This window comes from Drosophila takahashii, chromosome 3L (genome assembly GCF_030179915.1).
Source record: "Drosophila takahashii strain IR98-3 E-12201 chromosome 3L, DtakHiC1v2, whole genome shotgun sequence".
Lineage (NCBI taxonomy): Eukaryota > Metazoa > Arthropoda > Insecta > Diptera > Drosophilidae > Drosophila > Drosophila takahashii.
In genome coordinates this window covers 20349765-20376115 of record NC_091680.1, presented here as the reverse complement: position 1 = coordinate 20376115, position 26351 = coordinate 20349765, and the positions used below count along the sequence as shown (strand labels likewise).

The window sequence follows — 26351 nt, the reverse complement described above, 5'->3', positions numbered from 1 at the left end:
CACACATTATATATGTATTTTGTATTAAAAATTAAAGTTTTTATGCTTTTTGTTGCATTTATGAAGAAAATGTTGTTTATACTTTTTTATCGAAAATTAATATTATGTTCAAAAAGGATTTATATATATTTATACATTTTTGGAAAAAACTAAATACTAATTATTTTATAAAATTTATACAACTGAACAATCGCGCGCTCTTTTTTCAAAAAACCCGTTAAGGTATTTCTCACAATTCCGTCGACCGTTCCGCAAAACATCTGGTAATTTTAAAATCGACTCTTCCTCTTCAACTCAATACCACACACGTGCGGCTAAAATTGTTTGTTGATTTAAATTTCGGAACCGAATTAAACCTTATAAAATGGGCAAGAAGGATAAGAACAAGAAGAAGGGCAAGGGAGCCGAGAAGACGGCCATGAAAACGGACAAAAAGCAGGCGGCTCGGCAAAAGAAAATGCTGGAAAAGCTGGGCGAAGTAATAATAAACACAATTGCTATCATATCATACTTACTAATATTACAATACATCTTAGGCTAATATTGCGGATATTATCCAATTGCTGGAGGCCAAGGAGGGAAAAATTGAAGCCATCAGTGAATCCGTCTGCTCACCGCCATCACCCCGATCCAATTTCACCTTAGTTTCGCACCCGGAAAAGGAGGAACTCATCATGTTTGGCGGGGAACTCTATACGGGAACTAAGACTACAGTTTTTAACGATCTATACTTTTACAATATAAAAAGTGGCGAGTGGAGGGAGCTGAGATCGCCTTCGGGTCCCACTCCAAGAAGTGGACACCAAATGGTGGCTGTGGCCAGTAATGGAGGAGAACTTTGGGTAAGATGGCTTTTATAGTTTACTAAAAAGCTTAAGGTAATACACCAAAATTATCCTCGACGGACCGCGAATTCCTAAGAATTTACATAAACAAATATAGGCGCGGACTGCATTGGTTCTCTTGTAATGGAATTTCAAAGTTACGTGTTTCTTAAGAATTCTTAAGAATTCGCGTTCCGTCAAGGATAATTTTTTCGCGAATTTTGGGGGTGAGGACCGTAAACTAGAGTATTACCAAACTTATAAATATTATACACATTTCCTAGATGTTTGGAGGCGAGCATGCCAGTCCCTCTCAGCTGCAGTTCCACCACTACAAGGACCTGTGGAAATTCTCCCTGAAATCCCGCAAATGGGAAAAGTTAACCGCCCCCAATGGGCCCAGTTCAAGGAGTGGCCATCGAATGACCGTCTCCAAGAAGCGCCTGTTTATCTTTGGTGGCTTCCATGATAACAATCAGTCCTATCATTATTTCAACGATCTTCACATTTTCTCGCTGGAGTCCTATCAGTGGTTGAAAACTGAGATCGGAGGAGCTATTGTACCATCGCCTCGTTCCGGCTGCTGCATAGCAGCTTCTCCGGAGGGCAAAATCTACGTTTGGGGAGGCTACTCGAGGGCCTCTATGAAGAAGGAGGCGGATCGCGGAGTAACTCACACGGATATGTTTGTTCTGAGCCAGGACAGTAAGTTTTTGTGGCTTATTTTTTTGCGATTTTACTAATATTTATCCCATTTTATTTTAGAAAACGCTGGCGATGCTGACAACAAATACAAGTGGGCACCCGTGAAGGCAGGAGGATATAAGCCCAAGCCTCGCAGCAGTGTTGGCTGCACTGTGGCTGCCAATGGCAAGGCCTACACCTTTGGTGGCGTCATGGACGTCGATGAGGATGACGAAGATGTACACGGGCAGTTTGGCGATGATCTCCTTGCCTTCGATTTGACCACTCAGACATGGCGGTTGCAGGAGATCCAAGCGAAGAGCAGCGCCGTTGAGAAAAAGGAATCGGAGGAGAGCAAGGATGTTGAGATGTCCGCCGCTCCCGATAAGCCCATTACCACCACCACCGATGGCATTTTCACGGTTACCGTTGGCGGACCCAGTACGAGTACTCCTTATGTCTCCCAAATACCGAGTCTTTTCTCTAAGAAACCAACTCCAACCAATGTACCATCGCCGCGCATGAATCCAGGCATCTGCGTTTGCAAGGGCACTCTATACATTTTCGGTGGAATCTTTGAGGAGGACGCCAAGCAATTGACCTACAACGATTTTTACTCCCTGGACTTGCATAAACTGGAATGGAAGGTTATCATCCCCAATAACTTAAAGGCCCACGACTGGGAGGATAGCGATAGCAGCAGTTCCGACGAGGAATGCAGCGGCGATGAGGATAGCTCCAGCGGCTCCGATATGGATACGGATTAGATACTTCAGATGACTATATATATTAAATTTGTTTAACAATCGTACACATGTATAAAAATGGAATATTATTGAATGTTGAGTAAGCTCGCTTGTCTCACAGCTCCAGAATCTCGGTGAGGATGCGTTGAGTATCCTTGGGGGTGTATACCCTATGGCTAATAGTTCTCGGATCGCTATAGATCTCGTAATCATTGCCGCCCGGCTCCGTTTTATCGCCGAAAAAGTGGATTTCCTTGAATTTGTAATAAGCTTCGATGTGACGCAGGCAGTAGGTTTTATCCCAACCGTGAGGGAAGACATCGAAACTGATCTGACCACCAATGGAGTACGTGAGATCCACGTCGGCAAACTCCTTCTTGAGATCTTTGATCATTTGCTCCCGCACCTTGTGTTCAATGTCGTATTCGGCGAACATATTCCGCTCCTCCCGGGTGCACTGACGTCCAATGGGGCAGACGTTCATCATGCCGTTTCGGAACTCGATGAAGGTTCCCCTCTTGATGGGCACATCCAATTCAGACAAGTACCGCAGGACAAAGTTGATGAAGCGCTTCAGGGTTTTCTCTCCCAGATGCTTGATGATGTTCTGCTTGCCCACCTCCTTGCCTCCCTCAATCTGCACCAGTCCATTCTCCGGGAATATAAAGTCGAACTCGTTTAGGATCTTCTGGCCGTTCAGCTGCTCGAACATCTTCTCCAGATCGGATCCTCCGACAATTCCGATGGTTGCCCTGGGCTTCACCTTAGAGTAGAAGAAGTCCTCGAACTCTGGCGTTACCACAGATCGGGGCATCGTTAAAGTCCCGTCCACGTCGAAGAGCAGGAGGATTTCGTCACGTTTCAGTGTTGCGGTACCCATTTTGCATTAGACTAATTGCGAGGCGCCCGATATTTATTATCCAGATATTTATGTCCACGTATGATTTGAGATAAAGAACCTTGTAAGCGGCAACGAGTTGGTGAGAAATACCCTAAAGCTTTAGCTGCACCGGCTAAGAACCAGTTCCGGAACCATGATGCACTCATAATTTATATTTTAAAAGGGTTTTCAAGGGATAAAAAAATATTTCAAATATCTTAATTATATTAAACCATTAATATCGATAGGATTTATGTGAGATCATTTGAACATACCAAATCCAAATATAATTTCATTCATAATTTTTCTCTTGACTTTATGATTTTTACAAGACATTTTATCAAGAAACTCAAGCGTTATTTAATGGAATTACAATATGGATTTTAAAAAATGATATATGAAAAAGATCGTTTAAAAAGTAATAATCAAATCATGCTTTTAATGACAATCAGCCTATTTTGTATTTAAATAGAGCTCAACATATGTACATTGTAGTGCGTTATAATTTAAACGAAAATACACATATTTTGGTTCTTAGGTGTACAACTAGAGTATTATGATCGGGGGTTCTACTGCCTTTTAATATGCTGCAGTTCATCTCTCTTTATCTTGCTGTATTCCTGCAGGGTTTTGTATTTCTCGGTGTTTAGCATCGGGTCCACAATCACAGGGTATAGAGTTAGTCCCACGGCGCCAACGATGCAGGACACAAAGCCCACGAATCTCCATCCACGTAGAACTGCCATTTAGCTGATAAAATTATAAATTTAAAATAATTTCTCGGTTTGTTATTATAAAACACAAAACACCTGGTTGGTCGTAATACGCTAAAAAAGGCCTCAGAAAAGGTCACACCATAGTGGTGTGTTTGCGGAAACTACAGTAAACACTAGTTAATATCAACTGGGATATAAAAGGTAAGCATTGGAAATTTAATTATTAAGTTTGGAAACTAAGATAAAAAATAAAAAAAATATAACATGACAATGAATTTAACAAAACATTTCTTTTACAAAAGACATGCATTGTTGGAAATATTTTCTATTAACGACTTAATGTTAAAATTGACTTAATATTTTATTTTAATTTGTTTAAAATTTTAATTTGGTTAACTTTTATTCTTAATCAAATAGCACTTCAGTGATGTTCACTGTAGGTACCTGTTGGTATTTTTTGAACGCAGTTTTGGTATCTTATCACTTTTCTGCCTTGGCGACACTTGGTATCTTGAGCTAGGCTTGGGTGTGGTGTATTGTTTGAGTAATTGTTTTCAAGATTGGTCTTTTTAGTTAAATAAATATATCCCGAAAATGGCTGCGAGCCCCGTTTTTGTGGCTCTAGTCGGCGCCCTATGTCTTAGCCTTGCTAACGGTAAGTTTGGTTTCGGAAAAGCCGAAATCCATGATTTCTTGGGCGTTGGCATGACTCCAAATAAACCACGATTTTACAGCACAACATCACTACGATGAGCACAAAACTAGCCAGTTAATTTGGTGCACCAAGAGCCAGGCGGAGCAGTACAAGTGCCAGAATCTCACAGTGGCCATCGAACGCGATCGGGCCTTGTTCGACGAGGTGTTCCTGAATCTCACCTGCTTCATGGCCTACAGTGCGGATGAGTGCATCCACCACATCGATCGCGAGAAGGCTCACATCACTTCGCTGGACGCGGGCGATGTCTTCACGGCGGGACGATACAACTCCCTCATTCCCATCATGCAGGAAAAACTGGAGGGCGGCTTTGCGGACTATCAATCGGTGGCCGTCATCAAGAAGGGATCTCTGCAGGGATTGAATAATCTCCACGACATGCGGAACAAGAGGGTCTGCTTCCCCTGGGTGGGAAGTCTGGCCGGATGGATTGTGCCCATTCACACGGTAAGAATAGTATTATTTTCAATATTTTTGAGATATAATTTTTTAAGGGCCGTTTTCTGGTCCGTTTGTTAAATTTAAACTAGGGCTGAAACACGGAAATCGTATGGGAAATCATTGTTCTAACCCTACTTTAAATTTAACAAAAGGACGAGAAAACGGCCCTTAAAAAATTATATCTCAAAAATATTGAAAAATAGCACAAAAAATGTTTATAGTTTAGTTTTTAAGGTTTCTAAATTTTCAATCAGAACAATTTTTTTAAATTCTTCAATTAAAAATTTTTTTTTCGATCGAAAATAGCTGATTAATTAAGGTTAATTGTTTCAAATATGTTAAAATATTGTTTTAAAAGTTTTAAGATAGACTGTGATTTCAAGTCGATGTAAATCACTGTTAAAATTCATGCCAAAAATTTGAAATTAATATTGGAAAAGTTTATAAAATATTTAAAAAATCTAATAAAAAAATCCCCTTAATTCACAGCTCCAAAGAGAGGGTGGCATGGAAGTTGTGGACTGCAACAATCAAGTAAAGACAGCTGCCAGCTATTTTAACAATTCGTGTGCCGTGTACTCACTATCCGACAAATACAATCCCATTGGCGACAACTCAGACAAGTAATACCCAAAGAATTATTTATTTTATAACCCTGAACTAACAAGAAATCCTTTTTTAATCCAGACTTTGTACGCTTTGCACTGGCAAAATTCCCGGAGGACGGTGTTCCTCTGCTGATCCTTACTTTGGCTACGAAGGCGCTTTCAAGTGTCTTTTGGAAAGGGGAGACGTGGCCTTTTTGCGTCATTCCACAGTAACTGAAATGCTGCAGACCACCGAGTTCAGTGAGTAATTATGGGCTGTCAATTGGGAATCCATTCTTAATTATAACCGAATTTTATAGAAAACCTGTCGCCCGACACTTTCGAGCTGCTCTGTCGCGATGGTCGTCGAGCTCCCATCAACGACTACCGACAATGTAATTGGGGCCAAGTTCCCGCCGATGCCATTGTCACATCTTCGGCTCGCAGCTTTGGCGATCGAAAGCAATACCAGCAGTTCCTGAAGCGCATCGCCGAGTTGTACTCGGATGGAACCCGTGATGAGCAAAGCAGGCAGGGAGGACAAGGATTTAATACGCGCAACAACTACAACGAGCAAGGCGCCTTCAACCAATTCGACAACAATGACCCCTACAGACCACAAAATCAATACGATCAGTATCGCAACGAACGATTGGACAGCAGTTTTTCTGCAGAGAGAAACCCGCAGGACGGGACAAACACCTCAATTCTGTATGAGAAGTTCCGCATCTTCGAGTCGAAACGATATGGCAAGCCGAACTTGCTGTTCCAGGTTTGTGGGAGATAATTTCTTGAAACTAAGAACCAACTTTAATGCAAATCTACAATTTAGGATTCAAGCCGGGCTCTTACTGTCATTCCTGAAGATGATCAGTCCTTTACCAAGTATTTGGGCCCTGCCATTAACTTTATTTACGGCATACGTGAGTGTCCAGTTCCAGCGATGACCCTTTGCGTGACTTCCGAGAACGAACTGGAGAAGTGCATCAAGATGAGGGTGAGTTGAAAATAGAGCCCTGCGTGAATCATTCAATTTTTGTTTTATCATATTTGTTTGTTTAATTGTTTAATTTGTTTAATTCAATTCTATGTGAAATAAATTGAATGTTTTTCTAATACATTTCGAATTGAATGAATGAATGAATAATTTTTATGAATTTGTTGATTTCTTTTTATGATTTCTTCTTCAAAAGAAATTGTCGTTTGAATTATTTCGGAATTCATGCCATTCATTCTTTTATACTCAAAATTCAAATTCATTCGATTCTATTAAACTCAAAATTCTAATTAATTCATTTATATAAAACAAAAAATTCAAAATAATTCATTGAATCGATTCATGCAGGGCTCTAGTTGAAAATTAAATAAAAAGAGGAGGTAGTTCTATTAATATTTTTGCAACCTTACAGACCGCTTTGAAAGCACACCTCCTGAAACCAGAACTCATCTGCAAGAAGATGCACTCGCACATAAATTGCATGCAGTACATCGAAGCGGGAAAGGCTGACATTTCGGTTTTCGATGCCGGCGATGTCTACACTGGCGGACTGAACTACGATCTGATTCCGTTCATGTCCGAGGTGTACAATCTGGGTGAGCCCGAGTACTATGTGGTGGCCGTGGCCAAGGAGGAGGATCCCGACACCGAGCTGACTTACCTGAAGGGCAAGAACACCTGCCACACGGGCATTAATACCGCCGCTGGCTGGACATATCCGATGGCTCTATTTATTTCGAATGGATGGATTCGTCCTTATGGATGCGATTCGGTTCGTGCTGCCGCAGAGTACTTCACCAAGTCGTGTGTACCGGGTGCGATAAGCAGTGAATACAACACCGGAGTGCCCTACGACAGCATGTGCGATCTTTGCCACGGGACTAGCTACAGATACTGTCGTCGCGATGCCTCGGAGGATTACTATGGACACACGGGTGCTTTCCGCTGTTTGGTGGAGGGCGGTGGCCATGTGGCCTTCATGAAGCACACCACGGTGATGGAGAGCACGGGCGGCAAGCGCAAGGAATGGTGGGCCAGGAATGCCCTCAACGACGACTTCGAGCTGCTGTGCACGGATGGTACGCGAGCCGAGATCCAGGACTACAAGAAGTGCAATCTGGGCAAGGTGAAGGCCAATGCCGTCGTGACTCGCGGGGGAGTCAACTACAACGAGACCCAGATGAATGCCTATATTAACCTGCTCACATATGCCCAACAACTGTACGGCCGCAAGGACGTGGACGCCTTTAGCTTTAGCATGTTCTCCTCACCGATTGGGCACTACGATCTGATCTTCCAGGATGCCACGCGGCAGTTGAGTGTCATTCCACCGAACAAGCGGCGATTCGATTCCTATTTGGGCAGCGATTTTATGCGTGCTCGCCGCATCACCGATTGCTATGCCGGTGCCGCCCAGGTGGCACTATCCGTAGGCCTGCTCCTCGTGGGCACCTTAGTGACAATATTCTGAGTCCCATATACTCGGTAAGATTTCCAAAATTGTACAAGCATCTCTAGCACAAAGAGAAACATATCAACCTTTTTACATTCCAAATATGATTAAGTTTAAAAGAGAGATCCCTTCCGTCCGAAAGAAAAATCAAATCATACTCCCCTTAGCCGAAAAATATCTGAAGAAGGCTATCAATTTATTTATATAGTGCCTGTGCCTTAATATAGTATTTGTTTGTGTACATACCAACTAAGTCCGTCCAAAAAAGTGTACCTAGGAAATGTAAGCCGAATCTTTTACAACAGCTTATAAGTATACAAATAAAATAATGAAATGAGAACGATTTTGATTTTATTTTTCAATCTGGTGGTTCGGGTAAAAATCTTTTTAATTTTAGTTGTAAGTCTTAATTTTAAACTACTTTCATTGGGATAAAAATGTTACTTTTTGTATTGTTATGTTCAATTTATTTTCGAGTTAAATTACTTTGTAGAATCTTTTAAATAATGGTTCTAATATTTTTTGAAGAAGCCTATTATCTTGGACGCAGTTATAACCGCCAAATTCAAATTGGGTGTCAGCGCTAACGTCATTATAAAATAATGGCTTTTTACAACTTTCCATCTAACTTTGTATGTAACCTTCAAATGCAAAGCTTCCCTAAAAAGCGAATTTTTCCACAATAATTTATAAAAATTGCGAAAAAAAAATATTTAAAATTTCTGCAAAGTGTGACCATAATGAGGCACCAGGAAAATGCATAACTGGGTGTAACGGTGTTAGGACTCAGCGGTCACACCCGCCTGCAGAAATTCGTAAATTTTTTTTGTTAATTTCGAAAGTCCGGAAAAACCGGACGGAACCTGCCACCTTGCTCTGGACCAGTTGCACCACCTTTAAACCGCAAGATGTCTATTAATCTCCGCACCGTCTACGCGTTCGCAAGGGAAATGTACCCGAAAACCTCCAAGGAGCCCGTTCAATACGGAACAGCTGGCTTTCGCGGCAAGTAAGTTGTCTTAATTAACGATCTTCGTAGTAATAATCATTATGTTAACACCCACACGTTGCATACGTTGGCCTTACTTGATTAGCAAATAGGGATTGTTTGTTTTACGATAAGTACAGCGATTGCATGCTCCGTGTTGTTGGAGCTAGGCGTTTATTTTTAGATATTGTTCACCTTTTATCAATGGACATGCCCTTCTTTCGCCGATGTAGATATGTATGGGTGTTTGGGCGTGCATGTGCATAGGCGCATATGTACATATGTACCAACAGTGGGGGTCATCGAAATAGGTCTGCAAGTGCAAGCTGCAGTGGGTATAATCGATTAAATACATCCTTAATCAATCTTAGTAAGAAATATATTTTATTAAATTGGAAACACATTTAAGTTTGTAGCAGAAATCATTTAAGGTTTTGAAATAATGTTTTTAATAATTTAATTTTGAACATTCTAGTCTGATAGATAAATATTTGCTAGACAAATTTAAATAATTTTATGAAAGGTTGCTTTGTGGTTTTGTGACTAATTCCTTAACCACTAAGAAACAAAGTAGATCATAAGCTTTACCGTTGTTTACTATTAGTTTAAACAATACTGTCTTTCCACTGCCTTATCAAGAGATAAAGGGTTAGAATAGATAGTTCCACTGATAGCTATACCAATCGTCACTATGTGATATACTATATGTTCTTATAATTATAACTTCTGATATTTCTAAATTAAAAGGTTTTTTATTTTATCTTATATTCTAATCCTATTTTTTCTACCATGCTATTTTATAGAAAAAAAATTTAAACTAGATAGTTCAACTGATAGCTATACTATTCGGCACTATGTGATATACTATATATACTAATATTTATAATTTCTGATATTTCTAAATTAAACAAAGGTTTTTTATTGTGTCTTATATTCAAATCATTTTTTTTCTCACCATGCTATTTTATTTTATTAAAACCTAGTAAAGTTTAAAAATGCTCACTAAATTATAAATAATAATTCTGCTACTTTTTTAGAGCCGAATTCCTGGACAGCGTAATGTTCCGCATGGGAGTTCTGGCCACCTTGCGATCCCGGTACCGTGGAGGCTCCGTAATCGGCGTAATGATCACGGCATCGCACAATCCGGAACCCGATAACGGAGTGAAGCTAGTGGATCCCAAGGGAGAGATGCTGGAGGCCAGCTGGGAGGCGATAGCCACCGATTTGGTCAATGTCAGCGACCAGGAACTGGAGCAACAGGTGGCCAAGATCATCAAGGAGAACAACATCGACGTGACGACCAGTTCCCAGGTGTTTGTGGGCATGGACAACAGATACCACAGTCCGAGATTACTGAAAGCGGTGGCCGACGGGGTGATAGCGCTCAAGGGAAACGTCAAGGAGTACGGAATTGTGACTACTCCCATGCTGCACTACTTTGTGGTGGCGGCGAATACGAAGGAGGCCTATGGCAAGCCCACCGAGGAGGGCTACTACGAGAAACTGATCAAGGCCTTCGAACTGCTGCGAAACGGACGCCTGGAGAACGGAAATTACCGCAACAATATAGTTTACGATGGCGCCAATGGCGTGGGTGCCCGGAAAATATTGCAGTTCATTAAGCGCATGAAGAGTTCCCTGAATATTACGGTCATAAACCAGGGCATTGGTGTCGGCAAGATCAACGAGGACTGCGGCGCAGACTATGTGAAGGTGCAGCAAAGGCCGCCGAAATCAATGCCCGAGGTGGAGCCCTTCACGAGGTGCGTCAGCGTAGACGGAGACGCAGATCGGGTGGTTTACTTCTTCAGCGACGACAAGGGCGTCTTCCACCTTTTGGATGGCGATCGGATAGCCACTTTGATTGCCGGCTACCTCATGGAACTGGTTACGCAGGCCGAGATTAGTCTGCGGTTGGGCCTGGTGCAAACCGCCTATGCCAATGGAGCATCCACCGACTATATTGTAGACGAACTAAAGTTCCCCGTTTCCTGTGTGCCCACGGGCGTGAAGCACCTGCATCACAAGGCGCTGGAGTACGATATTGGTGTCTACTTCGAGGCGAATGGTCATGGAACGATTGTGTTTAGTGACAATGCTAAGGCTACGATTGCCCAAGCTGCCGAAACTAAGGAAAGTGCCAAGACTCTGCTGCTCCTGATTGATCTTATAAACGAAACCGTCGGCGATGCCATCTCGGACATGCTGCTAGTGGAGACTATCCTCAACCACAAGGGCTGGGACGTCCAGGATTGGATCGCATCGTATGATGACCTGCCCAACCGGCAGCTGAAGGTTAAGGTACAGGATCGCAACGTTATCGAGACCACGGATGCGGAACGAGTTTGTGTGAAGCCCGAGGGTCTGCAAACGGAAATCAACAAGGTGGTGGCCAACTACAAAAGGGGTCGGTCCTTTGTCCGCCCCTCCGGAACCGAGGATGTGGTGCGGGTGTATGCCGAAGCAGCCACCAAAGAGGTAACCATTTAAATTTCAAAAAGAATTTTAGTGTACCACTATAACCAACTATTTTACCACAGGACACTGATAACCTTGCCTATGAAGTGGGACTTCTGGTGCAGAAACTGGCTGGTGGAGTGGGCCCGGAATTGACGAAACCCAATAGTGCCCATCTTTAATAAAAATAAATAACGAACCAACCTCAAAGGAATCGATTATCGACACAGGTCCTCGCTGGAGCAATAAATCTCTGTACTTTAAGGTGCTCAATAACTTAAAAGTCTTAACTCTCAATCGCATTTATACTGTAACTGTTCACTGTCTTGTATGTTCTAAAGATGAGAAGTTTTTGTACCACTATCTATAAAGTTCTCTTTATTTTATCGTTGTGGGAGTTAAAATCTAATTATGATCTGAGAGCTTTATGCAAATGCACGTTATTTTTTTGTTGAGCTACTAGCGATAACTATTGAAATTATAAAAATAATGATAATAGAGATTAATGACCCCAATAAATTTTGTATTGCTATTTTCTATAAAATATATTTTAAAGAAATTAAGTCTTATTAATTTAGGGGGGAGAAAAATGTAACAGAATTTTAAGCATTTGTTGAATAATATACCAGCATTATTCTTAGTTTTTTATATTAGGGGGATTCCCTAAACTGTTGAATTGCTGAATTGTTGAATTTTGGTCAGCTGTTAATCAGCTGTTCCATACAAAGTCAACTTTCAGAAATTTCAGCAATTCATCAGCCTCGGGGCTGTTGAAAATTTTGTTGAATTGCTGAAAAGCCAGAGTTGTCACCTTTTTTTAAAAGTCGTGGCAACTCTGTAACATTTGAGTATCACCAGTACGCATTATTTATTTTAAAATCAACTTAGAAAGCATATTTGTGGTTCTTTTTACCTTGGTTACACTTTTAGACAGTAACTAGCAATAATAAATCAAATTTTACATGCTTTAAGTTCCGCGAAACTTTTCAACAAATAACAGCTGTTTGAAAATTCAACAGGAGTCATTTTGGGTCGTTCCCTTAATTGCTGAAATTTTTTGTTGAATTTTCAACAATTCAGCAATTCAACAGTTTAGGGAATCCCCCTATTGCTATTCGATTAAATCTACAAATTAAAATGTAAAAAGCTTTGAAAATTTATAAATTATATAGGTAGGTTCCGTGAAACACGTTTCTTATTTTGAATAAATTAGCTAAGAACTGCCACGTTATCGGATACGTAAAAATGCTTTTCTTTTATTAAATTTGTAAAAATAAAAATTAATCTAAGAAATATAACACTTTTCTAAAAATCAATGATTTATTTTTCATTTTTGTAGAGCGTGTTAGCAGTTTTCTTGGCCAATATTTTTTTTTACAAAAAATTAAAAAAAAAACAAATTAAAAAAAAACAAAAAAAAGAAAACAAGAAAAATAAATAAATAAATTTAATGGTCTATAAGTGGTATTTCATGAAACAGAAATGGTATATTTTGGTATTTATTTTCAGCTCGGATGGTATTTCGTGTTGCTAGCGGCGCTGTCATACTGTTGCCGTGCTGTCACTTTTTTGGCTGATGCAATTGCAGTTTTTTAGTTAAAACAAAATTAATTTCCAGTCAACTAGTATTCAAAAAGCATAAACACAATGGACGCGGAAGACGTAAGTTCGAAAAACAGAAGGAAGAACATTTTCAAGGGGGAAAACTTTGGAAGAACAATCGCATATGTCCGTACATGTGCGCCCCTGTGTGTGTATGTGTATTTACATATTTGTGTATGAGCACTGGGCGGACAATGAGGTTATGTTTTCCTGATCCGGATTTTACCTTACCGACTTTCCCATGAATTCCACAGGGTTTCGATCCCACTTTGTTGAAAAAGAAGAAGAAGAAGAAGACCACCTTCGATCTGGACGCGGCGTTGGGCCTGGAGGACGACAGCAAGAAGGAGGATCCCCAGGACGAGGCATCGGCGGAAGGAGGTGCCGCCGCCGAGGAGGATAATCTAGATCTGGAGAGTTTCGGCAAGAAGAAGAAAAAGAAGAAGAAGCCCTTCAACATGGACGAAATCGAGGCTGCAATCCCGAGTTTCGGCGGCGATGATGCCGCCGCCACCGAGGAGCCCGAGGAGGAGGAGATCAACCTCGACATGGACTTCTCAATGGCCAAAAAGAAGAAGAAGAGCAAGAAGAAGGATTTGGACGAGCTGTTTGCGGATAAGGACGACGACAAGAGCGAGGACAAAGAGAATGGTACGATGACTAATGGGATTCGTTTTCACATGTTCATTAGTTTGGACGAAATGCTTATCATGTCGTCCAGAGTTAGTTTTGCATCGTTATAGGCCAATATAGTATGTTTTTCCTTACAAAAAGTTAGCAAAAGTTAGTCTAAAAAAATATTTTTTCTATATACGGTCCTATTTACTGATCATGTTACCTATTAACCCAGTTTACAGTAAAGAAAATGTGTATTTTTATATTCACATGACATGTTTAACATGTTGTCCAAAGTTAGTTTTGCATCGTATATAGTATGTAGTATATATAGTAAGTTTTTCCTTACAAAAAGGTACGAATAGTTAGTATGAAAAGCAATTTTTTTTAATATACGGTCCTATATTTACTGATCATGTTAGACATTAACCCAGTTTACAGTTAAGAACTCATTTAAAATAAGTTTTTTTATATTCGCAAGTTTTAAATATTCCTTAAATTTAGTAAACAATAGCTTAGCTCTCTAGTATATTGCAAACATTTATTTAATTTTCCAAATACTGTCTAGTCAACCCCTCTAACGTCTTGTTTTTCTTGCAGTCGAGGATAATAGTTCAACCTGGTTTGGTTCCGACCGTGACTACACATACGACGAGTTGCTGAAGCGGGTCTTCGAAATCATTCTCGACAAGAATCCGGACATGGCCGCCGGTCGCAAGCCAAAGTTCGTGATGCGACCGCCGCAGGTGCTGCGCGTGGGAACCAAGAAGACCTCCTTTGCCAACTTCATGGACATTGCGAAAACGCTGCATCGCCTGCCCAAGCATCTGCTCGATTTCCTGCTGGCCGAGTTGGGTACCAGCGGGTCGATGGACGGCAACCAGCAGCTGATCATCAAGGGTCGCTTCCAGCCCAAACAGATCGAGAACGTGCTGCGTCGCTACATCAAGGAGTATGTAACCTGTCACACCTGCCGCTCCCCGGAGACGATATTGCAGAAGGACACGCGCCTGTTCTTCCTGCAGTGCGAGTCCTGCGGCTCCCGCTGCTCGGTGGCCAGCATCAAGTCAGGTTTCCAGGCTGTCACCGGCAAGCGTGCCGCCATTCGAGCAAAAACAACATAAATTCTCCTTATTTAAAGTTTGATTTTTTATTACCAGTAAAATTTCAATACATGAAAAAAACCCAATATCTTTAGTTATCACTTTTGTTTTGTTTGTGCCAGTCTGTTAGGTGATCTGCAAAGCCAATTTCCATTTTCCGAGATCTGCCGCTGTCGATGAAGAAGGAAAAAGCATCCAGGCCCACTTTATCCCTGTAGAAATTGGGACGACCGCGTAGAAAGAGACTATTGCCTCTGGTGATGGGCGAAGGATCTATGTATTCCATGGCGGTCCTGGAAAGGCTGATCATGCGTTCTGCTATGGGTTTATAGGCCTCCGAGGAGGCCAGTGAGGTGGCTTCATTGCTGAGGCAGGTAATTACTTGTCGAATGCCTGGCTTTTTGGCAATGCTCGCCTCCAGAGATCCCGTGCCATCATCGATTATGTATTTATTGAAGCTCTGATTGTGGGTTCCAAAGCCAGCCACAAAAGCATAAACAAAGCAGGTGCGAAAGTAAATGGGAGCTGAATTGTTAGTCCCATCATAAGCTATAAAAACATTTTCCCTCTCCGCATCTTGAGTTACCCGTAAAATATGGGATATTGTTAGGGGAATATTGTTATGAATCTTGGGACCAGATATTTCGGAATCGGATTTCTTTTCCTTCTGTTGGTTCTTGCGAATGATGAAATTATCCAACTCGTTTTCAATGTCATCGAAACTTGTGTTTGAGTCCATTTAATTTGATTAGTCAGCTGCAATTTCAAAAGGAATGTACGATTGCGGTGCATTTTACATCAGCACCAAACAAAAACAGATGTACGGATGGGCGTAGGCAGTCTTAATTTTGATGTTATCGTGGGGGTTTAAAGTAGAACAACCCTCTAGCTACACCCATGAATATACTGCAATTTTTGTTTATCGATATCGCTCATAGGTATGGCATATTCCAGGGGGTGATTTGCATTTCACTTAAGTGATTACCACTGATTTGGAAATGTTATTAATATTTTATATAAATCAATTTTAAAGACTAGAAAAAAAGGTTTTTTTATTTAATTTATAAAAAAATAACTTTATTTTCCAGACCCCTTTTGACAATATCAAAACTTTTTGACTACGCCCCTGAACATTTTACCTTATTTAATTTTAAATAATAGGCGAAACTCCAGATAATAAATTATTACGCAACATACATTAATAAATGTTAAATAAAATATTTGTATTACTAAATATTAATTTCACCACCACGAGAAATGCAGTCGTATAAAAACCCACGTTGGCAGCCCCTTTTCGCGCATAGCAAGTGGGCAGGCTCGTTGTGTCGCTTGTGAAATTAACGAAAAAGTACACTTTGTGCAAAACTAAAACTAACCGAGAGATTCGCATCATCTGGTGATCTTGGAATGTCTGGTGGTCCGTCCATAACGCTCAAAAGCCAACCAATCGATGGTAACAACACTGGGAACGCTGCGGCGCAGCAGCAGCAGCAGCAAAGTGCGAATGGCGCAGCATCTTCGGGGGCGCCTGGAGCACCTGGCTCCGCCCAGAATCCAGGAGGAGGCGGTGGAGCAGTAGGCGGCGGCAGTGTCCCGGCGGAGGGTTCGCGCCAGAACAGCCTGCAGCGGATCCAGCAGCGGAAGCAGAAGGTCTTCAATCTTCCCGTGCCCCAGAAACTGGCCAAACTCTCGATGTACTCCGCCTGCCAGTCGGAAGGATGCCGCTGCACCGGCTGGAAGACGCCGCAAGAGAACCGCCACCGCGACGTGGAGTCCTCCTACTGTCCGGAGTTCAACGAGGAGTGCAGGAATGCCAGCTGCCGTCACTCCCTGCGGATGCACATAGCCCATTTGGACAATATTTCGAGCTCCAGCATGGACGAGCTGCTGGGCGCCATCATAGACATGGAAAACCTGTTCATGTCCATGCAGCGCGTCGAGGACGAGGACACCAAGAAGGTGTATCTCTACCTCTTCCGCCTGCTGCGCCAGTGCGTCCTCACGCGCCAGCAGGCGGTCATCCGAGGTCCTCTAGGGGATCCGCCCTTCGAGTCGCCCTGCATCACGAAGGCGGTGCTCTCGCTGGTCTTCTACAAGTACAACCACCTCAATCCGACTGAACTGCAAACCATAACAGAGGTGGCCAAGACGTTCTTGAACTTCCTGAATCACTACAACTTTGAATCGCCATCGACCAGAAGGGGCGATCTCACGCATGAGGATGCCTCGAACTACAAGATTAACTACACCAGGTGGTTGGTTTTCTGCCACGTGCCCGCCTTCTGTAACTCCCTGCGCCAATTCGAAACTTCCTTGGTCTTTGGACGCACCCTCCTGCGCACCGTGTTCCAGTACATGTCGCAGCAGCTCAAGAAGAAGTGCATCCTGGAGAGGGATCGGTTTCCCGAGGACAAGCGCTCGATCATCGCCCAAATGCCCAAGTTTTTGGAGGCCCTTCGCGCCGAACTGCTGAAGGATGACTCGCCCATTTGGGATCCCAACTACCGGCCACCGAACTCGTTCGTCATCCAGCAGAGAAAGCGTCATCAAGAGGTGGCGCCCGTGGCACCAAGTGCTGGCCTAGCACCCATAGGCGGCGCCAAGCGGTCGAGTGTGGGAGAACCGCTCCAGAAGAGAATCAAAAAGGAACCCACTGATCGATCCAGCAGGTTGGTTATTAATATCTTTTCTCTATATTGTAACTAATGTTCCTTTTTTAGTGAGAACTTGGACGATTTGCCAACGGATGTGGTGATGCGCGCCATGAAATCGGTGTCGGAGTCAAAAACCACCAACAAGGCAGAGATACTCTTTCCGGTAAATGTTTCCCGCGATGAGAATGTAAAGGCGGAGGAGCAAAAGCGGGCCATTGAGTTCCATGTGGTGGGCAACTCGTTGACCAAACCGGTGGACAAGCAGACTGTTTTGTGGCTGCTTGGCCTGCAGCTTGTGTTTGCCTATCAGCTTCCGGAGATGCCGCGCGAGTACATCAGTCAGTTGGTGTTCGACACCAAGCACAAAACGTTGGCGCTCATCAAGGAAAACCAGCCCATTGGCGGCATATGCTTTCGCCCCTTCCCATCGCAGGGTTTCACTGAGATCGTTTTCTGCGCGGTCACAATGTCCGAACAAGTGAAGGGCTATGGAACGCACTTGATGAATCACCTGAAGGACTACAGCATCCAGCGGGGCATCAAGCATCTGCTCACGTTTGCCGATTGCGATGCCATTGGATACTTTAAAAAGCAGGGCTTCTCCAAGGACATCAAGTTGGCGCGACCCGTTTATGCGGGTTACATCAAGGAGTACGACAGCGCCACTTTGATGCACTGCGAACTGCATCCGAGTATAGTCAACACGCAGTTTATTGCTGGTCTGTTAATCACTTAAATGAGAAAAGTTGAACCTATTTTACACTTGTTTTCTCCCTTGCAGTGATTCGCAATCAGAGCGAAATTCTGAAGGAGCTGATAGCACAACGCCACAACGATGTGCAGAAAGTCAGACCCGGTTTGACGTGCTTCAAGGAGGGCCTGCCCTCGATTCCCGTGGAGTCCATTCCCGGGCTGCGAGAAATCGGTTGGAAGCCGCAAATGCGCCCGGCAAGGTCTGCCCGTCCCCTGGAGGAATCGTCCGATCCGGAGAAGCTGGCCACTTCGTTTGCCTCCGTTCTGCAGTCCGTGCGTCAACACACCACCGCATGGCCCTTCCTGCGTCCGGTGACTGCTGCCGAAGTGCCGGACTACTACGACCATATCAAGTATCCCATGGACCTGAAAACTATGGGGGATCGACTGAAGAAGGGCTACTACCAAACGCGCCGCCTCTTCATGGCCGACATGGCTCGCATCTTCTCCAACTGTCGGTTCTACAACTCACCCGACACTGAGTATTATCGGTGTGCCAACTCCCTGGAGCGCTATTTCCAGACCAAAATGCGCGAGCTGGGACTGTGGGACAAATGATGCAGTGACTCTGAGGAGCCTTGTATAAAACCGAATATTTAATCTTCACTAACGGAGAACGTTACTTCTATTTATTTTAGAATTTTCTGCGACAAAAGACAAAAGTGAACAAAATTGATAATATGCATTAAGCTTTTTCTAGAACCTATCGCCTTGTCTTGTTCATTTAGACGGGCTAATTTAAGTTGTCTTTAGGAAAAATAAATCAGAACTTTCACCTACTAATTCGCCATCATTTCACAGGGCCACATATTAACCGACCCTCCGAAAGACAAAAACCAAAGTTGGTTAAATGATTTGTAACCTCTACATTTTGTCTTAACTCTTTATTTCACTTTTGATTTCCTACATTCATTGTTTGCATGCTTTTAAAGTTAGGATTTCTTTGTTTTCGTTTGGTTTAGTAAACATTCGTTTAATAATGTCTGTTATAAAATTATACTGTATTTAATATTAGGGGCGGGAGTTAAATCGAATTTCTAGGTCATTGTACAAAGGCTCATGCATTAATCCGAGGGTTTAACGATGCGTTTTTCTTTCTAGGCTGCGTCGGAAATAGCGAAAGCTCTCGCGAATATGCCAATGGTACAATGAAAATGTTAACCGTAGTTGCTTACTCTTGAATTCAATTATCTTTTATTACATGGTATTCAGTTTTCAGTTTTAATTTCAATACGTGGTAGTCTTTACAATTTAGCCATTACTTGCGAAACGTGTTTTCCGTGTTTAACTCGATAATTGCGTATTTATATACATACATACATATGTAGAGCTAATCAGGGTGAGCATATATGGAGATATACATATTACATACAATTAGATACATAATTTATGATTACATAATATTGAAATGTGTGGTTACTCCTTTCTCCTGTTTCCGAAAGAGCATTGTTAACTACTGTCCTCCGATAACCAAAACGGACTCTATTCGGCACTCGGCGGTTTGTGCTGAATTCAATATAAATATATATATCTGGATACAAGGATAACAAACAAATCTAAAGGACTTCAGCTGGATACATAAGCATGCACAGACGTAATTTTACTCGGTTTCAAGGCCTCGATTTCAACCGGAGCAGCCAGTGATCACACAATCTTAAGATATACATCAAGAACATCGTATCGTTTTAAATCGTAAGTATAAATTGCATTACAGGCGTGGCGAAAGAACGTGCAATTTGTAAACCAACCGAGATCAGAAAAAATAAATTGTACGAAAATTTAATTTTGGGCTTTTCTGTCAGACTTTTCAAAAAAATTACAATTTTCTAGTGGTTGGATATTTTTCACAGTTTTGGAGACGACTTCACTCTTCAGCTGGGGCTAGATTGACTTTTTACAATTGTGCTCTTCAAACAAGCATAGCTGCCGATTTTATTTTCATTTTCATATTTAAAATGCTCTTAAATAATATATTTAAATGCTAGTAAAACGGTTCGAGTGTTGGTCGATGTTTTACGCCCACAAGAAATACAGTATTACAATCAGTTTTTTTTTTTTGTTTTGTTTTTTTCTTTCATTCAAATAAAAACATATTAATTAGCTTTTATTTTAGTTTTGGGAATTCCATGGATTTAATTGGTTGCTCCATTAATTTCATTATTGTTATCGACTCCTCCGCTAATTCTCCGTGTTTTTGTAGCTTTTTCATACTTATGCTTACTATGTTCCTCACATCTATTACTAAATATATGTATGTATGTAGGCGTGCCATTATCTCCTCGTTATCATTACTCATTACCGTGTCTTCTGCTCAGCGAAAGGCGTTGGAACCAGCCATTTACACAAAACCTAACAGATGGCCGGTTCACATCCACAGTCGCTAGTCGGTAAGCGCTCATCATCGCCAAGCACACGGTGGTTGGTGGGCGGGCAGCGGAGTGCGCCCCAGGACGTCGTGAGAGTTGTAACACTAATTTTAATTATACAAATATATTATGCCGTTAGATCCATAACTCGAAATTCCTGATAATAAGAGCCTGTGTGTCGTCGATCGTTCGGTCGGTCGGTTGATTGGGTTGCTTCGAATAATTAGCTTTGCAAAGAATAGGATATTTACTTTCTTCTTAAATCGCATTTATCAATTGTTTATTTAAAGTGGTTCTCCACTAGCTGGGCGGCACTATTGAGCTGTATGGGCAAACAAAGGTTTTTTATTTTTAACTTTCTATAACAATATTAGAGGTAATTGCTACTCACAAACTGCCGCCACCTGTTGCGTCTGCTCTGGCAAGAGGGACGTCGACTTTGTCGTCGTGGTTGTGGCGTTCGGTGCATTGGAGTCCGTGGCATTGGATCCATTGTTGGCTGCCTTCAGCGCTGCAGCCGTATTGGCATTGCCGTTGGTGATGTTCGGGATTCCGTTTCCTCCCCGGTTGCCGCCGCCGTTGTTGCGATTGTTGGTCCTATTGCGGAAGTTGCCACCGCCGCCCATGCGATAGTTGTTCCTGTTGTAGCCGGGCGCTCCTCCGTATCCAGAGTTCATGCCGCCGTTGCCCGCTCCGCCCATGTTGCCATTGTTGTTGTAGTAATGGTTGCGTCCGCGGTAGCTGGTTTAAATATATATTTAAATATATACCACTATGAGAGATGCTTTATTAGCGCCACTCACCTGCCACGTCGAGTCGAGGACACTCCGAAGGTCTCCGTGTTCAACTTGCGCTCCTGGCGCCAATCATTCTTCTTGTTCTTGCTGCGATCCTGGGCAGCCTCACACGAGATGCTGTCGAAGAACGATTTGGTCTTGTCGTAGCACACAGCAACGTCATCTTCCTCGGGCTCGTGCTCTCCAGCGCCGGTCTCATTGCCAGAGTCATCCTTCTTGTCTGTCTCGCCATTCAACTGCAAAGAGAGGGGAAAAAAATGATGAGTTATACTGTTGAGGTACTCTTATTTTAACTACAACTAAGTAACAAAAATGTGTTAATAGGAGTTAGAGCCCTGCATGAATGGATTCAATGAATTATTTAGATTTTTTTGTTTTATTTGAATGAGTTGAATGAGTTTTTGAGTTTAAAAGAATTGAATTAATTTGAATTTTGAGTTTATTCCTAAATAATTCAAACGACAATTTTCCTTGAAGAAGAAAGGGCCATAATTTTGTGATTAAATCTGCCTGAATTTTATTTACAATCCAGTTAACATTAATTTGTTAAAAATGTTCCACAACAAAAATCTGGCAAATTCGAAAAATTCATAAAAATTATTCATTCATTCATTCATTCAATTCGAAATAAATTAAAAGAATTTTACTTTTTGAGTTTAAAAGAATTGAATTAATTTGAATTTTGAGTTTATTCCTAAATAATTCAAACGACAATTTTCCTTGAAGAAGAAAGGGCCTTAATTTTGTGATTAAATCTGCCTGAATTTTATTTACAATCCAGTTAACGTTGATTTGTTAAAAATGTTCCACAACAAAAATCTGGCAAATTCGAAAAATTCATAAAAATTATTCATTCATTCATTCATTCAATTCGAAATGAATTAAAAGAACATTCAATTTATTTCACATAGAATTGAATTAAACAAATCAGAAATTTCATGTCATACTATGATAAAAAAAAATTGGAGTAATAGGAGTATGTTTCTAACAAAATAGTTGTGTTGAATTAATTTTAATCAAATTTATAGTATAGTTTACACAAGATTATTTCTTGCTTAAAGAATAACCCTTGAAAGCAGCTTTCTTTAAATTTAAACAGTTATTATCCCCTACATAAAATACCTTAAATAATATGTTTACCTTAAATAATATGTTTGTGTTTAAAACATAAAAAGTGTGTGTTTGACTTACTGTATGAACGCCTTCAACCTTCTCACCCACCTGCTCATTGGTTGCAGTTGCAGTGGTTGCCGTCGAGTTGGTGGTTGGCTTGGTGGCGGCATCCTCGGCCACCTTGAGCTTGGCCAGCTGGGAGCGCAGCTCCTCGAACTTATTGTTGGCCTGCTCGAAATCAAAGTCGCCCTCGAACTTGATCTTGTTTCGCGGCTTATTTTGATTGGCCGACTGCGGACGATAGCCCTGTAAATATAATCGCAAAAGCTTAATAAACCATATATGCAAAACTGAGTCACTAGACTAGGTATACCTGATTGGGTCGCATGGGGCCTCGGGTGCCCATTCCGCGATTACGCATCATCATGTTGTTCGAGTTTTGGCCACCGCGATGCATGTTCCAGGCTGGGTTGTTACCACCTCCGCCATTTCCGCCGCCGCCTCCACCACCGCCGCCATTTCCGCCGCGCTGCTGCTGCTGCTGCATTCCATTACCGCCGCCGCGATTACGCTGATTATTGTTGTAGTTGTTGCTGAAGTTATTATCCATCTGACGTCCGGAGTCACGACGATCCCGCTGCTGGTGGTGCTGGTTATAGAAGTCCGTGCCACTTCCGCCGCGCTGCTGCTGCTGCTGCATGTTGTTGTGGCTAGGACCGCCGCGCTGCTGCTGCGCCTGCTGCTGCTGTTGATTCTGGTGCTGCTGGTGGTTCTGGCGCTTATGTCCTGCATCGCGTCCGTTGCCACCCTGGCCAGCGTTCTGCTGCTGGTGCAGCTGCTGCTGCTGGGTCAGCTCCGCCGTGGGACTCACAATCAGGCTAATGGGCGTCGTCGAGCGCGATGCTCCGGCCAGCATGTCTAGAACGGAAACTATACACATATAGAGGACGCAACGAGAACGAAAAGGAGAGAGCAATGCGTGCAGGCGCCGAAAAATATTAGTTCAGAAAATAAATTAGGTTTGTAAAATTTTGGATAATACATTTAAGACGAGCTGATTCTAAAAATAAATGTTCCTTTATGTGGATAAAGCTATTTGTGGTAGATACTTCAACTTTAATTATCTAAAATATTTCGAAGTGCTTTTACATTATTTTTTTTTAGATGTGAAGACGTTTTTTTTAATCTTTGGTTATAAAAAACGTTTGCTATTTAATAAAATGCTTAATTTCAAACAAGAGAAAAAGAGAAACAAAATATTGTTTCATAAAATACTATTTAAAACTTATTTTAAAAGTTTGATTTTATCAGGTCACATACGGAAAAATGTGGCGTTTCCAACATGTTTCCTTATCTGAACAAAATATAAAAAAATAATATAACCACATTCTCAACTAAAGTCCGAAAATGGCGTGTACATACATCTGTATATGTACATTATGTGTAGGAATATACAAAAATCGAAGAACTATAGAAAAAAAAGCTATTGTATTCCGATAGGTTTCGGTGTAATAAGTATAAGTACCTACACTTCTTTTTTATATCAAATTATTTTTGACTCATGTTTTTCGAAGAATATATTTTAAGGTAATTTGGAACAACGAATTCTATCAATAATAATAACTGTGTGCAAAGTAATTACAAATTTGAACTCTAACCAAACTCACTTGGCTGTTTCTGCTGCTGGGGCTTCTGCTGCTGCTGGTTGCCACCGATGTGCATGAATGGTCCGTTGCCCGGGGCTCCAGATCCGGGAGCAAGCGATCCGCCCGCATTTCCCACCATGTTGGCCAGATTGGGACCTCCTAGGTTGCCAAACGGATTGCCGTTGCCGTAGCCGGGGGCACCTCCTCCAGGAGCTCCGCCGGCGCCACCACTACCACCTCCGCCTGGCATCTGGGGAGGCTGCTGCTGCTGCGACGCCACCTGCTGCTGCTGCTGCGGCGGAGCGTTCATCCCGCTGGGCATGGGGAAGTGCTGCGGCATCTGGGGCGGTCCGTTCTGGAGCTGCGCCTGCATGATCGCCGGGTCATTGTGGTGCGGCAGCGTGTGGTTGTTCACCACGCGAATGTCCTTGATGTCCGATCCCCGGAAGAGGATATAGTCGTAGATCTGCGACTGCGGAGCTATCTGGAACTGGGTGTCCCGATCCTCCGTTCCAAAGGACCGCACTAAGAGAAGGAAGAGAAGGGATAGAAAATTAGGTTCCATATTCTTTACTCGATTTAAATCATTATCAAATCAAATGATTTTCTATAATTTTTTTGGAAGGATTTTAAAATATTTCTACATTAGCGTTTGAAAACTATATTTTAAAATAAAAACCTAATATTCCCGTTTAATATTTTCAAATAAATTCATAGAACGGAGAAAACCCAATTCATTTTGATTATCAAGTTTAATAAATTGTTTAAGCACTTTGTCTCAAAACTTTATAAGATATACCATTACCATGTTTCGGAAAGAATGTTTTTTAAAGGTTTCTGAAAGCAGAAACTTTAAAAGGACACATCTCTTTTATTTCTGTTCCAAGTGATTTGAAATCTAGTTAGAATGTTCTAGACATACAGCATTATATAAGTAGGTCTTTGGGAATTCAAAAATTTAAAATGGCAATACCCATGTAAACCCATTAAGGTTAGGCCGCGATTCCTATTTAACCTCAACTGGGAAACGCATGTTTCGCCGGTATTTGTGCGTTCTCCGTTTCTCCTTTTGCCTTCCAGGGCACTGACACCCGTAACGGGAGCCCGTAGATCCCGTTATCTGGCGCCAAATCGAAAATGTTTTTGCAAATAAACAAATTGCATTGCGGATTTGCGAGTGTGCGAGTGTGTGTGTGTGCGGGTGAGTACGTGTATGTGTGCCATGTAAAACCCAAAAGCAACACTGTACAACAACAAGCGAGAGACAAAAACAGGCCAAAGCCAACATGACAAACAAAAAGCATAAGTGAGCGGAGAGAGAGCGGCTGCACACTCGGCAGAGTATGAAATTACTGTAAAACTAACAAAAGAAACGAAAAAAAAGGGGAGAACTCACAAGAGAAATGTAAAAAAGAATCCATTTTCTTTTGCGATGAACCGTTTTTTTACAGGGATTTTTTGGCGCACATTACGGCACCCACATATATCCCGTATATATAGCAATTACGTGGGAGATTTTTATGGCGAGGGGGCGGGGGCGGCGCTACTGAAATACTTACCACTCGAGAGCGCAATGGTGCACTCCTGCGGATCCACGGTGTACAGGCGGCCCTCGTATCGAATGTCCGCCTTGGAAATGAGGCTGATCTTGGAGCCCAACTCCGGCAATCCCCCGCTCATCTTGGCTGTACTTCACTGCGCACTCACACCGGATTACAAAGTATTATTAAGTGCTTTTGCCAACAGGCACACGAATTTCTCTGGCCAAAAGCAAACAATTATAGCGAGCGCGACGACAACGATTTCTCGACGGTTTCAGGCCTCTGCTCTTCTTTTCTTTTTTTTCGGTTTTTTTCACACGCAATTGCCTTCCAGTTGCGGGGCGAATTTGCGGCCAATCGCCTTCCAGCCGCGTCTGCTTGGTGGAGCTGGGTTTTCGCACAGGTGCGGCAAACGCTTTTCCAATGTCTGTGGTGTAGCACACACGGCCTTAAATGTGAAAATTGCAATTTTCGATGCACAAATCTTTGCTCCGTCCGTCTGCGAAAACCTACCCGTCGAAAATGAACGATGAAAACGAGCGAGTGCCGCGACGGTGTTGGAAAGCGCGAGCGGGTGGCAGCGGAGGCGGCGGCGGCGGCAGCGCGGTAATAATATTAACTGTTTTTGTTTATTTTGGTGGGGGTTTCAAGGAAAAGCCCCTACATCTTG

General features: G+C 42.2%; 9 protein-coding genes across 15 annotated transcripts; 5 read left to right on the top strand and 4 right to left on the bottom strand.

Moving 5' to 3' along the window:
• The first annotated feature begins 275 nt into the window (after window positions 1-275).
• LOC108055264 (kelch domain-containing protein 4) lies at window positions 276-2483 on the top strand. The gene is made up of 4 exons (XM_017138560.3): window positions 276-478; window positions 537-842; window positions 1109-1529; window positions 1590-2483. Exons 1-4 carry the CDS (start codon window positions 365-367, stop codon window positions 2273-2275), a joined length of 1527 nt encoding a protein of 508 aa, XP_016994049.2. The 5' UTR covers window positions 276-364; the 3' UTR covers window positions 2276-2483.
• Pmm2 (phosphomannomutase) lies at window positions 2277-3235 on the bottom strand. Its single transcript, XM_017138561.3, has one exon. It carries the CDS (start codon window positions 3132-3134, stop codon window positions 2370-2372), a length of 765 nt encoding a protein of 254 aa, XP_016994050.1. The 5' UTR covers window positions 3135-3235; the 3' UTR covers window positions 2277-2369.
• A 329-nt stretch (window positions 3236-3564) lies between these two features.
• On the bottom strand, window positions 3565-4012 carry LOC108055231 (uncharacterized). Its single transcript, XM_017138509.3, has 2 exons — window positions 3944-4012; window positions 3565-3884 (listed from the first exon to the last, which is right to left on the bottom strand). Exon 2 carries the CDS (start codon window positions 3878-3880, stop codon window positions 3704-3706), a length of 177 nt encoding a protein of 58 aa, XP_016993998.1. The 5' UTR covers window positions 3881-3884; window positions 3944-4012; the 3' UTR covers window positions 3565-3703.
• A 328-nt stretch (window positions 4013-4340) lies between these two features.
• Window positions 4341-8379, top strand: Tsf2 (transferrin 2). Its single transcript, XM_017138558.3, has 7 exons — window positions 4341-4505; window positions 4585-5012; window positions 5496-5629; window positions 5694-5854; window positions 5914-6365; window positions 6426-6590; window positions 7003-8379. The coding sequence occupies exons 1-7, from the start codon at window positions 4445-4447 to the stop codon at window positions 8059-8061; spliced, it is 2460 nt and encodes an 819-aa protein (XP_016994047.2). The 5' UTR covers window positions 4341-4444; the 3' UTR covers window positions 8062-8379.
• A 444-nt stretch (window positions 8380-8823) lies between these two features.
• Window positions 8824-12039, top strand: nst (phosphoglucomutase 3-like protein nst). The gene is made up of 3 exons (XM_017138568.3): window positions 8824-9052; window positions 10069-11512; window positions 11575-12039. The coding sequence occupies exons 1-3, from the start codon at window positions 8952-8954 to the stop codon at window positions 11671-11673; spliced, it is 1644 nt and encodes a 547-aa protein (XP_016994057.3). The 5' UTR covers window positions 8824-8951; the 3' UTR covers window positions 11674-12039.
• Window positions 12040-12995: 956 nt separating this feature from the next.
• eIF2beta (eukaryotic translation initiation factor 2 subunit beta) lies at window positions 12996-14897 on the top strand. The gene is made up of 3 exons (XM_017138570.3): window positions 12996-13153; window positions 13348-13744; window positions 14309-14897. Exons 1-3 carry the CDS (start codon window positions 13139-13141, stop codon window positions 14830-14832), a joined length of 936 nt encoding a protein of 311 aa, XP_016994059.1. The 5' UTR covers window positions 12996-13138; the 3' UTR covers window positions 14833-14897.
• Window positions 14337-15708, bottom strand: ver (verrocchio). The gene has a single exon (XM_017138571.3). It carries the CDS (start codon window positions 15548-15550, stop codon window positions 14903-14905), a length of 648 nt encoding a protein of 215 aa, XP_016994060.2. The 5' UTR covers window positions 15551-15708; the 3' UTR covers window positions 14337-14902.
• A 345-nt stretch (window positions 15709-16053) lies between these two features.
• Window positions 16054-18997, top strand: Gcn5 (Gcn5 acetyltransferase). Its single transcript, XM_017138512.3, has 3 exons — window positions 16054-17480; window positions 17532-18184; window positions 18247-18997. The coding sequence occupies exons 1-3, from the start codon at window positions 16219-16221 to the stop codon at window positions 18774-18776; spliced, it is 2445 nt and encodes an 814-aa protein (XP_016994001.2). The 5' UTR covers window positions 16054-16218; the 3' UTR covers window positions 18777-18997.
• A 392-nt stretch (window positions 18998-19389) lies between these two features.
• Window positions 19390-26291, bottom strand: tral (trailer hitch). Of its 7 annotated transcripts, none has more exons than XM_017138514.3 (7): window positions 25700-26282; window positions 24162-24665; window positions 22868-23412; window positions 22573-22800; window positions 21388-21617; window positions 20976-21325; window positions 19390-20906 (listed from the first exon to the last, which is right to left on the bottom strand). In XM_017138514.3, exons 1-7 carry the CDS (start codon window positions 25818-25820, stop codon window positions 20899-20901), a joined length of 1986 nt encoding a protein of 661 aa, XP_016994003.2. In that variant the 5' UTR covers window positions 25821-26282; the 3' UTR covers window positions 19390-20898. The 7 variants fall into 7 exon arrangements, with proteins under 7 accessions (XP_016994003.2, XP_016994004.2, XP_016994002.2 ...); XM_017138515.3 differs by having other exon boundaries at window positions 22603-22800; window positions 22868-23424; window positions 25700-26281; XM_017138513.3 differs by having other exon boundaries at window positions 22868-23424; window positions 25700-26278.
• Window positions 26292-26351: the final 60 nt, after the last annotated feature.

Excerpts from the sequence above, each read along its gene's own strand:
- LOC108055264 (XM_017138560.3), top strand. The coding sequence starts at position 365 with ATGGGCAAGAAGGATAAGAACAAGAAGAAGGGCAAGGGAGCCGAGAAG. Across the intron at positions 479-536 it reads TGCTGGAAAAGCTGGGCGAA|GCTAATATTGCGGATATTAT; the intron begins GTAATAATAAAC and ends AATACATCTTAG. Across the intron at positions 1,530-1,589 it reads GTTTGTTCTGAGCCAGGACA|AAAACGCTGGCGATGCTGAC; the intron begins GTAAGTTTTTGT and ends ATTTTATTTTAG.
- Pmm2 (XM_017138561.3), bottom strand. The coding sequence starts at position 3,134 with ATGGGTACCGCAACACTGAAACGTGACGAAATCCTCCTGCTCTTCGAC.
- LOC108055231 (XM_017138509.3), bottom strand. The coding sequence starts at position 3,880 with ATGGCAGTTCTACGTGGATGGAGATTCGTGGGCTTTGTGTCCTGCATC.
- Tsf2 (XM_017138558.3), top strand. The coding sequence starts at position 4,445 with ATGGCTGCGAGCCCCGTTTTTGTGGCTCTAGTCGGCGCCCTATGTCTT. Across the intron at positions 5,630-5,693 it reads ATTGGCGACAACTCAGACAA|ACTTTGTACGCTTTGCACTG; the intron begins GTAATACCCAAA and ends TTTTTAATCCAG. Across the intron at positions 6,366-6,425 it reads AGCCGAACTTGCTGTTCCAG|GATTCAAGCCGGGCTCTTAC; the intron begins GTTTGTGGGAGA and ends TCTACAATTTAG.
- nst (XM_017138568.3), top strand. The coding sequence starts at position 8,952 with ATGTCTATTAATCTCCGCACCGTCTACGCGTTCGCAAGGGAAATGTAC. Across the intron at positions 9,053-10,068 it reads ACAGCTGGCTTTCGCGGCAA|AGCCGAATTCCTGGACAGCG; the intron begins GTAAGTTGTCTT and ends CTACTTTTTTAG. Across the intron at positions 11,513-11,574 it reads CCGAAGCAGCCACCAAAGAG|GACACTGATAACCTTGCCTA; the intron begins GTAACCATTTAA and ends ATTTTACCACAG.
- eIF2beta (XM_017138570.3), top strand. Across the intron at positions 13,745-14,308 it reads GAGCGAGGACAAAGAGAATG|TCGAGGATAATAGTTCAACC; the intron begins GTACGATGACTA and ends TTTTTCTTGCAG.
- ver (XM_017138571.3), bottom strand. The coding sequence starts at position 15,550 with ATGGACTCAAACACAAGTTTCGATGACATTGAAAACGAGTTGGATAAT.
- Gcn5 (XM_017138512.3), top strand. The coding sequence starts at position 16,219 with ATGTCTGGTGGTCCGTCCATAACGCTCAAAAGCCAACCAATCGATGGT. Across the intron at positions 17,481-17,531 it reads CCCACTGATCGATCCAGCAG|TGAGAACTTGGACGATTTGC; the intron begins GTTGGTTATTAA and ends TTCCTTTTTTAG. Across the intron at positions 18,185-18,246 it reads CAACACGCAGTTTATTGCTG|TGATTCGCAATCAGAGCGAA; the intron begins GTCTGTTAATCA and ends TCTCCCTTGCAG.
- tral (XM_044393997.2), bottom strand. The coding sequence starts at position 25,820 with ATGAGCGGGGGATTGCCGGAGTTGGGCTCCAAGATCAGCCTCATTTCC. Across the intron at positions 23,425-24,161 it reads CCAGCAGCAGAAACAGCCAA|TTTCCGTTCTAGACATGCTG; the intron begins GTGAGTTTGGTT and ends ATATGTGTATAG. Across the intron at positions 21,326-21,387 it reads TCCTCGACTCGACGTGGCAG|CTACCGCGGACGCAACCATT; the intron begins GTGAGTGGCGCT and ends TATTTAAACCAG.